The 13,584-nt window shown below is 30.8% G+C and overlaps 1 protein-coding gene across 1 annotated transcript; it reads right to left on the bottom strand.

The window, feature by feature from the left end:
• Window positions 1-1,272: 1,272 nt before the first annotated feature.
• LOC148615219 (NADP-dependent malic enzyme-like) lies at window positions 1,273-12,906 on the bottom strand. The gene is made up of 13 exons (XM_088589931.1): window positions 12,793-12,906; window positions 11,429-11,554; window positions 9,129-9,412; window positions 8,483-8,558; window positions 7,640-7,801; window positions 5,649-5,752; window positions 5,326-5,435; window positions 4,954-5,051; window positions 4,356-4,469; window positions 3,972-4,083; window positions 3,133-3,275; window positions 2,590-2,760; window positions 1,273-2,284 (listed from the first exon to the last, which is right to left on the bottom strand). The coding sequence occupies exons 1-13, from the start codon at window positions 12,853-12,855 to the stop codon at window positions 2,042-2,044; spliced, it is 1,806 nt and encodes a 601-aa protein (XP_088446057.1). The 5' UTR covers window positions 12,856-12,906; the 3' UTR covers window positions 1,273-2,041.
• Window positions 12,907-13,584: the final 678 nt, after the last annotated feature.

The following is a 13,584-nucleotide window of genomic DNA, read 5'->3' as shown; positions in this document are numbered from 1 at the left end:
TTGGCAATAAAAAGCGTTATATCATAGACCAGTCTAGAACCGACTAAGTAGAAATAGTAGAAGACATTTATATCGAAGTATCAAGTGAAGCGTATAAGTATTGCAATGCATGTCTTTTGTGATTAGATTTACAACTGTCATTTTGATGTATGACAAACTTATAGTTCAAAACGAACAAATAAGTAGCTCAATGATAATGAATTTGCCTCTCTATAAAGAGTAAGTAAGGGAACCAAGATTCTAGAGGAAATCAAAAGAATGTAATCTAGGGACAAAGACCAGACATGGTAAATAGAGACACGCAACAAAGAACATAAAATAACTAAAATAATACCCACAAAGTAACAAAAGTAAATGTGCAACTCGAACTCCACTAAAAATGGGGGCATGGACTATGTGCACCGGTAGAGTAAGCGTCCTCTGTTTCATGATAATGACCACGAAACTTCTGTAGTGATGACTTCAATCTTGTAGAAATAAAACCCTGCTCCAGAAGCCTAACTGTAAGAAGTCTAGCATGATATAAAAAGATTTCTTAGTTACGGCAAGATCTGGTATAACGTATGAGTTGTGATATGAAAATGAAAGAAAAGTTGACCATGAAATTTAAGGTCATCGCGTTTGACTTAAAGTTTGGTCAACAGTTTTCCTTTACCATCGATCTCTAAGTGTAGGTCAAGATATGAGGCTGACTTCACTGTGTCTGTAGTATCTTAAATCTCAAGTTCTTTTGGGTATATGCGATGTATAAAATTCCTGAAACTAGGAATGTTTAATCATAATACGTCATAATGAATCTAGTTAAACCATATTCTTTTATTTGGAATGGGTCTATTAAACCCATAGTCAACTAAGAGTAATTAAGTACCAATCCTTATAGAATTCAGACACTGCCAATGGTACAGGTTATAAATGGTGCAGAACAACCCAACAATGTTTTTTTTCAGTCTTCATATGCTATATAGACAGTGTTCTAGGATTACATTTTCCCGTGAGCGGAGGTATGTAATTTTGGTGTTGGAAAGTTGTAAATGTTCTACTTACCCTTTGGCAAGTATAAAACTTGAAATTTGTGTTAAATTCAGAAAGCAGACTTTAACTGCATGAAAGTTTACCCTTATTTGGAGTTTTCCTTTGGAAAACTTTGAATTAAAAAAAATCGAGAACACTGCTAATTGTTACCTAATTATGGCCATTTCTGTATACAGAAGAAAGATATGATACATACAGAAATGTGCTCCCTAGTTCTTCAGTCATAGAAATACAATAACAATGAATGTAGGCTTGGTTTAATAGATATAAATATTATCAGAAATTGTACAAAAGAATGAGAATGCCATCACAAAGATAGATCTATTTGTTTCATGACAGTTATAACCTAAACATTTTTGTTTAATAAACATTCATATCAAGGACTTAACTTCTAAATCTATTTAGTATATAGAAGTATAATGTATATAAAAACATATATACCAGTATATATATACATTAAGAAATTCGTAAAAATTTTATATAAAAACATAAGTACATCAAATACAAACTAACGACAACTTTGGTAAGGCATAACAAACAACACAACAAATCAGACTGTAAAAGTGTTGTTCACATTTGATAAGTACAAGTAGGAATAGAAATTTAATCATAAGATCAATCATTTCAGATGTAAAACAACTAGAACTTTATAAAATGGTAAATTTCATATCATGAGGAAAATGCAATGACTTAAAAAACTCAGTTTGCAACTTTTCCAAATAATTTTAAAACACTTATGATCATGCTATTTGTAAAGCGTATGTTCCCAAGTGTAAGTTTACTTGTAATTTTCTCATATAAAATGAAGCACTGTCAAACAGGTGAAATATCTATAAATACTTCCAAATGAGAGTTTGCCATACAAAGGATGAAGTGACAGAAAATAATGTTGCGTTAATGACTTTGACATAAAGCTGACTTAATCATTAGTACTACAGTATTGCAGTTTGGCTCTATTGGCTCACATTAAAGAACAAAATTGATATAAATATATGATAGACTTTTAAAATTACAAACTTGAAGGCCAATCATACAACTGAGGTATAAAGTTTTCATAGTCTGTAGAATATTGATATGCCCTGATAGCCTTGTCTATATCTTCAGGTTTAGGATATTTCAGTGCCTGGTTGTTATTATAGGCATATTCTGTCAGTCCTACAGCTAGCTGTGTAGACACCTCTCTGATCTTAGACAATGGAGGATAGACTCTCCCTTCTGACAGCTCCTCATTTGACACCATTTCTGCTAGCAGCTGAAAATTCCATTAAAATTGCATAAGCCATTACATCCTCTCATTAAAAACAGACCCAAAAAATTATTTTTGGTGCAGGTTTATTACCAATGGGACCAACACTGTAGTTCAAATGTTTAAGAAATTGATAATCAAGAAAATGTAAGTTATTAGTATTCAGTGTAAAATTGGTACTAAGAACTTTGTTGGAACCATCTGAGTTCCAGTTAGTGAAGTTTAGTTGTATATAGAAACCATCCCCAATGTTATTTTAAACTTCTAGAGAAGTATCAACTCTCATAAAAATATATTGAGCATAAATTTACCTCTGCAGACTTAAGGAAGATATCCTCTGTGACTTTCCTAATATCACTGACAATAATGGCCAAAGCAAGTCCTGGGAATATATAGGCATTATTTCCTTGTCCTGGGACTTGTTTTTTACCATTTATTGTAACAGCATTAAATGGACTTCCACTGGCAAAAACACATCTGCCCTGGAATTAAAAAACCTATCAATATTACTAACATCAAAGAAACATAAGTAATTATAATTTAAATGAAACCTTTGTAATGTATTTTTCAGGGTATTTCTACTAAATATCTTTTAAAGGTATTTTAAGATTCACAAATGTCAATCTACTCATATTACATTATTCTATGAAGAAAACATTTTATTTTTGTAGAACGATTTTAGTAACTACTTAAAATATTAAGTAATTAAAAAGCAGACAATGCATTATTTTTTTTTTAAATCATACATAGCAGGATTTTTTGGCTTATTTTTTTTTTAGCAGAAACAAATTTTTTTACTGTTTCTCAGATTGTGTTTTACTTTTTACAACCGGCAAAGCAATACCAAACTTTACCTGAGTAGCAGTATAAGCCTGTTCCGCTGTACATTCTGCCTTACTGGTAGGATTACTGAGAGCAAATATAATGGGTTTGTCATTAGTCTCTCCTATAAACTTCAGTATCTCTTCTGTAAAGGCACCAGCTACTGCAGCAGCTCCTACATTTCATACAAGTCTTATCAGCTATTGTTCCTGGGACATGGTCTCAACCAATGTTTCTATTAATTTACACGTAAAAAAGGAACTTCTAAAAGTTTTACTGTGAATTCCCAAGACAAAATGACATTTTAAAGTTGCATACCATTGTGAATCTTGGAAAATCATTATGCTAATGGCACAATTATCGTAGAAATTCTTCACAAAATTTACTTGAATAAACAATACTTAAAATCCACATTTTCTGCTAACTGACAGCATAGAGGCAAATTACTCACTATTTAAACAGTATTCATATACCTAAAAATTGATACTTGTACATGACAAAAAGAAGTGATGTTAAAATAATTTGTGTTTTAAAGGTGACCAATTAAACATTAGAAAATGACTTAATTTTTTAAAATCATGAACCAATATGGAGTTTGTTTTAGAAAAAAACAAATGTCCAGTGGTTGTTTATGAACAAATCAGTACAAAATTTGTTTTAAAGTGAAAGACCTTAGATAAAAGTAGAACCAAGTAGAATGTTGAGTTAAGTACTAGTACTTCGTTATGTCATGTACAAGTATCAATTTTTAATACTATACATTTATTCACATCCTACATTTATTTCAGAACTTACTGGTCCACCCAAACTATAGAACACAAAAACAACAAAATATAAATATCAACACATTCCAATCTGTGTGATTACAAACCTATTATTGCTGTAGGTTTAACCATCTTTATAACCTCTACTAAGGAATCAATAGGCTTATGGTCTCTGGCAAACAGTACCTTATGACCAGTTACTCCACCTGCTGGTCTATTCTGTAGGTAGGACAAGACACCAATTAATTGATTTATATTTGCAATCTCTTGTATTGTCTATCAATAGCCTTTTTGAAATCTCATTTATGTTTGAAATAGGGATGGTAAACATAATTACAGAGTTGATTTTATGATGAACAATTGGCAAAATTGGAAATAAATAAATAGTAAAATAAAAAAAAATTGTTACGGTAAAATCTGGATTTGAAAAAGAGAAACAAAAAGAAAAGAAAACAATATGCAACTTAGTCACGTTTGAAATAGGTACCAACCTTGACAATCAATCCTTTAGAATCCACCATCCAAATTTTCTTCAACCCATCAGCCTCAGGAATTCCCCTTTCTTTCATGGCCATTAGCAATAAGTGAGCTATACCTAATGATGCCTTAAAATATATTTTTATATACAAATATGAATAAAAACAACTTTAAGTTGAATTGAAAAGGAAAATATCAACAACCTGTAATTAGTATCTTTCTGAGTGTTTCATAATTAAGTCATCATGACATTGTGGTTTATCATGAAATAAAAAGATTAATCAAATGCCAAATGTTTCTAAAAATTGAATTAGTTAAAGAATGGAAAAGTGCCCCAAGTGAAAAACAAAGATGTAAATTCCTTCTACCTTGTCAATCCTTCCTTATAATGATGTGGGATTCACTTATTTCCTTTGTCACACCAGCACAGTGAATTGTGTATGGATGTTATTCTATATCCATGGAGGTTAAGTGGACCAAACCTAACATTATGTACCAATTCAAATACAATAAAGAAAATCATTTGGTTGTCATTTATATGCTAATGTTGCAAGCTCTACAAATAATAATACTGCATCAAATAATTTATGTTCATTTCTTATTTATAGTTACCTCCCCTGCTCCCTGGAAAACAAAAACATTATCTTCCAACTTTTTCTTAGTGATTTTCAGTGAAGCGAGGACTCCAGCAACTGCAACAGCAGCAGTCCCTAAAGTTGAGGAAGTATATACATGTATCTCCATTGCATACATTTTTACACAAGGATTAATAAAGATATAAAGCAACTGATATCATGCAACATTAAACTGCAGTGCAAATAAAATACAAAAAAACAAAAAACAAAACATCTGGCTTTCATTAATTAAAAGAAGTAAGAAATAAATCACCATTTCATATTTTTGTTTGCTATTTAACTCTTTTTTGCCAAGTACTTGGAGACCACAAACATTTTAAATAAATGGTCAACCAGTCAAACAGCCTACCTTGAATGTCATCATTAAATGTGCAAAAATCATGTCTGTATTTTTCAAGAAACCTAAATGCATTGTGATTTCCAAAATCTTCAAACTGCACAAGAACATCTCTTCCAAACCTAAATTAAATGTAAGTTAAAATTTATACTGTTGAAGAAACATGTATATTATTGAACAATCAAGTTAAAGCTATTTATTTCGCCTTTCAAGACACTGGGATCCAGTGATTTCACAAAAAACCTGTCACTAAAATTTGGAATCTGATTTCTGACAGTACAGTCCACAAACCATTTAAAATCACCACACTACAGTGGGTGTATTGTGTCTTTTACCTTTTAACAACAGCAGACATAAACTCATCTATAAAAGCGTCATACTCAGGACCATTCTGTCTTTTCCTTCTCAAACCAGTATATAGAGGATCTTTCAGTAGAGTCTAAAAAGAAATTCCAACCTTATCAACACTCTTTTATGTTTGATTCATTACCTTTTGTACTAATGATAAAATCTAATGAAAAGCAATACAATACAAAAGAACCCTTAAACTTAGATGTAAAAAGGGTGCATTCCTATATATCAGTTTCAGGCCCTGTTATTCAGTCAAAATTTTAGCTGTTCAACTGAAAAGACTTATTGGCATAGTTTTGTGTTAAAAAAAAAAGACTTAACCCAGAGGAAATATCTTTCGCAGTTGTTACAACATTCAGTTGATTTACATGTCAAACTGATGTCTCAAAATATCGCTATTATGCATCTTTCAACAGTTTCCTGATAAATTTGAAGGTTTGCAGGTGTTTATTTTTTTTCCCAAATTTGTCTAGATACAATAGGCTTTATAGAGGAAGATTTAAGTTGTCAACAGATGTGGCTTGCAGGATTTACACATTTTACATTAATGAACAACAAAATAAAAGTTTTGTTGTCATATCAAATTAAACGTATTTAATGATTCATTTGATATAAACTGAACATATACCCTAGTATTATAGGGTTTTAAAAGGATGAGCAAAATTTGTTTTCCCAATTAATGTGTAATGAACAGCTCAGCACAAACATCCTGTCAGAATACACATATTTAGTCGAACTTTTCCACAATAGTGTTTTCAGAATTTTAAGGAAATAGAGAAGGTTTGAGTTATCTCCCTTAAATAATATTTTCCAGATAAATAAAAAAATCATCTGATTTCATTTTTAATGAATTCAGATTTCAGAAACTAATTAATTGCACGAAACTCATGAATCTCGTGACACTGACTTTGTTTGGATTTCAGAGGAAATATATACATTAATTCATGGACTAATACTGGTCATTCTGATATTGCAAAAATATACATCTTTATTCAAGCATTTTAAGCTCTGATACTAGACTATTTATTATATTTAGGTACAAATAAAAAGTTTAAAAGTTTACCTGTTTTCAGGTAGATTGTACTAACAGTTTGTAAGTTTAGACTACAAACATAGTCATCTTGTCACATTGTATAGTTAATATTCAGCAAATTTCCAATGATTACAACTAGTCTGAATTTATGTGTTTAGAAACAGTATATATCACAACTAAATATAGCAGATCTCTATATTTACACCCCTCTTTTGTTAATCCAAATGTAAAAGAATACTATCTACCAAATGGAACAGGTTTTAAACTGATTTATAGTAAATATCATTATTCAATTAGTGGAAACAATTTAATAGGTGTAGAAAATTTTTCATAGGGAAATAATATCCTCTGGAAAAACATTAATGCGAAATAATTTCCACAGGATAAGATTTCATCCAAATGGTATTTTGTCTTACATTTACACCTCATCTTTTGATGTGTAGTATAGTAGTATGTTATTTATGAGGTTTAAATTTTCTATATGTCTTGGCATCAATTTCTCAAAATCTCAAATGGTAAAGTTGATTGCAACTTCTGATGTCACAGTAGAAAATTAATTATTTTACAAGTCAATTAAAAGTATCTGGGGATGGGTGTGGTCATTTCTGTAGTGCAATTTTCATATATGATTATTTTTTACTTGGATTGGGATGGGAGTGGTCATTTCTGTATTGCAATTTTCATATATGATTATTTTTTACTTGGATTGGAATGGGAGTGGTCATTTCTGTATTGCAATTTTCATATATCATTATTTTTTAATTGGTTTGGGATGGGGCTGGTCATTTCTGTATTGCAATTTTCATATATCATCATTTTTTACTTGGTTTCTAAAATCCAGAGTAATTCCAAATAGTTTAAGGTAGAAGTTGGCAAAACTACATAAATAACATCTTGAGAATGTTGACTTATTTCCACCAGTAGCTATATGGTGTTACTTGCCTCATTGTTTGTACCAACATCTAGCAGTATAGGTAAACATTGATGTGGCTGTATACCTGCCAGAGCTGTATACAGGGAGAGTTTCCCTACAGGTATTCCCATTCCATAACATCCCAGATCTCCCAATCCTAGGATCCTTTCTCCATCTGTCACCACTATTGCCTATAAAAATTATACAATGAGTTTTTTCGATATTCAAGATACACTGACATTTGCAATTTTATTCCATTTTAAAATATTTTGTGGTAGCATATCTAAAAGACATATAGATGACATTTTTCCTTGTGAATTCTAACAATGTTGAATATTGAATGGGTTTTGCAGGACATTACAATTTAGATATCTGTATATTCCTTAAATTTATGTTTAAGGTAATAGTAATAGACTACATTCTCTTTACTGCTTTTGAATTATATCTCAACACAATGAAACATTTTCAACATTGAATTAGCCATCATAATCAACTTCACAATTACTGAGTACAAGATTTGTCATTATCGACAAATGAGATAACAGGAAAAAATCACTTAGCTATATTGTACATAAAGTATGACTGATATAGCTGTTAGGTTTATTCCACATAAGTACAATGCAAGCATTTAGTAACTCGATACATATAATTTTACTAGAGTAATCTTACAATACTATTATTCAATAATATGAATACCTAGACTAATTAAACAATGAATGCACATTTACATTGCTATGAAAGAATAAAATTACATAACCTATCTAATTTACCTTTAAAAACTTCTAAAATTGTTCAAAATGTAAGGATTGAAGGGGTCCTCATGTACAACCAGCATATTTTTGAAAAATATTCTGCATGTATACTCAACTAACCTTCACATCATCTATTGGCCAGTTACACATCATACTATATACATGTCCTTTGTCGTTTATTGTTATATACAGCCCTCTGAAAAATATAAATTAAGATTTATCCTAAAATATGATATAAGTCTAATTGTAGTCAATAAGTTACTCAGGTAAACAAAATTGTGTGATGACATGCAATGTTATACTAAGGTAACAGATCAATACCAAATTAGCCGATATGAAACTGATTTAACTATACCAGAACCCTTTTCTTAGTAAACAAAAACCTATAAGCTAAGCTTAAAACATTCCATTGGTACTATATTATAGTGTGTCAATTGTTTGTTGTGTGACCCAAAAGATGGTTGTTAACATATAAATCTTGATAAAGAAAATTGTTACCCTATAACTGCCCAACCTTACATATGCTATTATGAAAAGTAAAATACTAGTCCTGTGTTCTTTTTCATGTCCATAAGGAAAAAGTAGAAAAAACAAAAAAAAATAGAATTATATGTACAAATTACGCAAGTGACCCATGCAATTTGATTTCATTTTTTTTTCAAAGGGTATACCTGTTCATATTTTGAGGATATTTTGAATGTGTTGATTAGTCAAATAGATTTTATCCCAATAATGGAAAAAAAGTAACGAACTAAAATAGCCATACCTAGGTTTTCGGTAGGTAAGACCATAAGTTAAGCAAGCCAACCCAACAGTGGGAGTGTATATAATAGGCATCATCAACTCCGTATTCTCACTAACAACTTTATAAAACAATTTCTCATTCCTATCTTGAAGAGCCATCAAATATATGTATCGATCAAGGTCATTCTGCCATCGATTGAAGTTCTCCATTATAGTGAAAGCCTGCTGATCCTGGCTCAATACACGAGGTGGAAGAAGTCCATGAATGCCCAATATCTGTCTTTCTTGCAAAGTAAAGGCCATACCCTATGTAGAAAAATGTTGCTTCAGTATAGAGTGAACCAATATCTCACAGGTCTTAAAATCAAACGAACTTAATATTAATCATTATTTTCATATAATCTACCCCAGAACTCTTTCAACATTGATTTTCTCTCATAAAGACCTAATTAAAACAATCCTTAAAATCTACAAACTTCACATACTGCAGACATTTTAAGTACTATTCTGTATAAGAAGCGGGCAATATGTGGCACATAATTTTTCTCAATTTTGACTTATTTCCTTCAAATATATGTGTATTCAACACATCTAGAAAACAACCAAATAGCTATTCAAATTTATCCTGAAGCATCTGTGGAATAGACATGACTGCTAATAGAGGGGAAAAGTGTAAGAGTTGCTATTTTTCCATCTATAGTGCATTTCAACTAAATCTGACATGTCAATATCTTAAAAAGACAAAATTTACAAACATTAGATGTTTATTTCTAGATGTTATATGATATACATCCTTGAATAATTATAAAGCAATACAATCTCTGTTTTTGTTTTCTTCATGTACCACAAATATATAAACATTTTGCTTGATTCTTAGACAGAGAATTATTTTTAAAAATCTTACAACTATCAACATTTGTGTACTAGAATTTGAAATAAGCTGTTAAAAAAGAAATGTTTTTGTAGTTGCTCATTTTTCATAATTTGATACTTACTTTGATTCATTATGACTCATGGTATGATATAAAATTGAAATATAATCACATAGCTCTTTAACAGTGGGCACACAATCTAATGTGACATAACTTGCCTTTTTAGTATAAATTTACTAATATTAGGCTGTTTCTTTTCATATGCTAAAATGATTTTGTAGACTATACTTAATAATTCATTTAAGTAAATTTAAATGGTAGATTCTCATCCAACTTCCACAAAAACTCAGGAGCAGGTGGGAGGATTTTATTTTTTATTATTTATTTCTTACCAGATATTTACGGTAGTAGTCTAATTTTCACTATTTGAAGTATGGATATGTTCTAATGCTTATTTACATCAGAGTTTCAGAGGAGAAACATCATTTTAGCCACCAAGAAATCACTATAGGGGTAGGAGGGGATGAGAATCTGCGAAATAATTTATTTTGCCTATATAGCCAATGACCAAACAATGACTTATCAGTGAACAACATGATTTTGTAATTCAACTTAAGAAAGTTTATATATGCCTGTGGTTGATAACAGATAATTCAGACACATATTACTAGGATAGTGACACCCATCCCCAAAATAAAAACCAGCAATGTACACATCTTTTTTCCAAAATTTGACCTGTAAGTTTTGCACCCCAAACCTTATTACTTAAAAGGATCGATTCAGTAAAATTTCATTGCTTTATGGAGATGGTTTGTTTCTTAAAATGAGATTCAAAAACAGGTCTTTAAGTCATATGCATAATCATGGTTACTAGTTTTTTTTTTGTTTTTTGTTTTGTCTTTGTATTTGTATTTGTTTTTTTTGTTTTTGTTTTTGTTTGTTTGTTTTGTTTTGTTTTTTTTTTTATCAAAAAGCATGTTCTGTTTTGTTTTTTACCAAAAGTCCAATATTGGCTATAAATATCATTTTGTTTTATGACATTATGTGTAAGAGCCAGGTAAGAGCCAGGTAGATTTTGTGTACTCTGTTTATTATCAATGGTCACTTACAGAGTAGACAAGTATAAATTATGTAAACTGAAGGTCAATCTATACACCATGCCCATGGTCAGTATTTATTATTAATGGCAGGCTCACTTAAAAGTACAGGGAAAATACCGTTATGTAATGTAAGAATAAAAATAAAGGTCACTAATGTGTTATACATTTACTTAAATATCAATCGACACCACTGATCATTCGACTTTAATACAATAAATTTATTAAATACTCACAAAAAGAAATGGTCAAAATTGAGAACAAGGCAGGCATGAAAGAAACTGCATACAATATAGGCCTAGAGCCTATTTTAAAACTCGTTTTCTAACAATTTCTACTTTGTATAAGTTTACCTTATTTAGAAGTGGATCCCTCAGCAAGTCCACACCCCTTATCCTTGGGTGGGCAATTTTCTCATTTTTAGCAGACGCTTTTTCGTCTTCCATAGTCGTGCAATCAGCTGGAAATACTGCTGCCCTCTACAATTAAGGAAAGATAATATTCCCGCGTTTTAATAAATCGTATGATCAAAGAGAGTTGACAAAATGAACTACAACAAATATTGATATAAAATATCATGTTAGCATAAGGAGGAAGGAAGTTCTTTCCAGGAAAACATGTTTAAAGGTGATAACACTAGTAACGATTAGTCATTATAGATCTTTACCGTTTCATTTGATTTTTGCAAGTACATTACAGTACGTAGTATATACAGAGTTTTCAATCGAGGACAGAGGCACGATATTTCTGTTAGTTACTAGAGAAAGACAATACACCGTTTTTCAACTAAAATCTGGTGACCTGTTATTTATATCGAAACTACTTTTTTGTTCTGATGAAGCGAGTCGATGATCCGTGCAGTTTTGGAAGCACACCTTTAAAATTGTTTCAGTCTTGTAAGTCACTAAAACCAGAAGAAATCTACCCAATTTCATAAAAAAAACAAATATACTTGTGATAATAAATAAAAAATAGTACCAGGTTAGAAGTTAACCCAATGAACGTACCAAGAAATCTATGAGGAAGTTAATATTCGGTCTGTCTACAACGGGACTGTTTTTGGTAAAGCAAACGACCATACATTTTACAGATGGTAGTCAATTTTCGGTTTCCACTATCAAAGTGTTCATTTGAATTGTATAATTTATCTTTTTATTTATTTTTTTTTTTATTTGTTTTGTTTAAGTTTTGATTTTGATCATTGCTACATATCTTTCCTATCTAAATCAAACACATATGACATTATCATGTTAGCTTCAGTTGTGAATATTAATAGTTTGCTTGAAACAATAAACGGTTTCTTATTCTTTTGTAAAATTAAATCGTTAAAATTCAAATCAAATTACTTTGAAAGGTGTTTTTTTCGCTTTTAATATTTCCGTGCATGTAAATTGTGTAAGCTATCACAACTATGTAAAATTAACGTATATACATAACCGATGAGATTTTTTTAGGGGGCGCGTTTATGATATGCTTGATATTTGCCGAGGTTGAATTACAGATATCTTCCTAAATCAATAGATTGTTGTAGAGAATGTAAGGCAAAATATATTGTTTTCCCCATTTGCCGCATATTAAAGTGCATTCTGTTTCAGAGTTGCGTATACGTACCACAGTTATCTTTCTTTTATAGTGTATTATAAAATTACGTATGTATTACATGTAATGTGAACCCACAGTGACTGAGTCGATATTACTTCATCAACTTAAAACATACCATTTTCGGAGATAAACGAAACAAAAACTGTGTTGCCTTTAGACGTATTAGAACAGTATTCATATGCCATTTGACTTTCACGACCAACCATGGAATTGGTTGCCTGTCAGTGTTTGTTGCGTCAGGAGTTCCTGTCGGTGTATATTTTTGACGTCATGAAATGGAAGCTTTGCTTCGGTCTATTTGAAGTAATTTAATTTCCTATTTTTAAAAGTCAAAGGAGCCATGCTCATATCCAAAAGGGACAGGAAAAGTTTGGTTACTAGAAATCCTATGAGCACCTCTTTCGGAATTTATGGATCCGCCCTAGGAATTTGCTTCCTTCGATTAGTAATATCCAATCTTTCAAATTGATTAAAAACAAATTGATTTACGTACCAGTCAATATAAAATTCAGACACTCAATTGTAAAGTGATTCATGGTGTAGAAAAACCCACCGAACAATGCTTTTTTAGTCTATATACGCAATACTTTCACATAATGCGGTAATCACGTCTTCCTTCAGATCTGCAATTTTTAGAAAATTATTCATTTATCTGCCACGAAAATCAACCAAATGAAACCAAATCAAGAACGATAACTCTTGCAAATTGCCAATTTCAAATACAATCTAAATAATTTTTATCTCAGAAGCGTAACAACCAATGAAAAATTAAGTCTGATTATGTGTTCAGTAATCACCTTGATTACCTCAATTAATATCCTATGACAATAATACATTTGACCTTTTGGGGCATATATAGTCATATATAGGTAGGAACTGCAATTGGTAAAGCTGCTTTGTGATATTG

Source organism: Perna viridis, chromosome 6 (assembly GCF_037379345.1).
Source record: "Perna viridis isolate PV_CMFRI_1.1 ecotype Kerala chromosome 6, ASM3737934v1, whole genome shotgun sequence".
NCBI classification, from domain to species: domain Eukaryota; kingdom Metazoa; phylum Mollusca; class Bivalvia; order Mytilida; family Mytilidae; genus Perna; species Perna viridis.
This window is presented reverse-complemented; position numbering and strand designations above follow the sequence as displayed.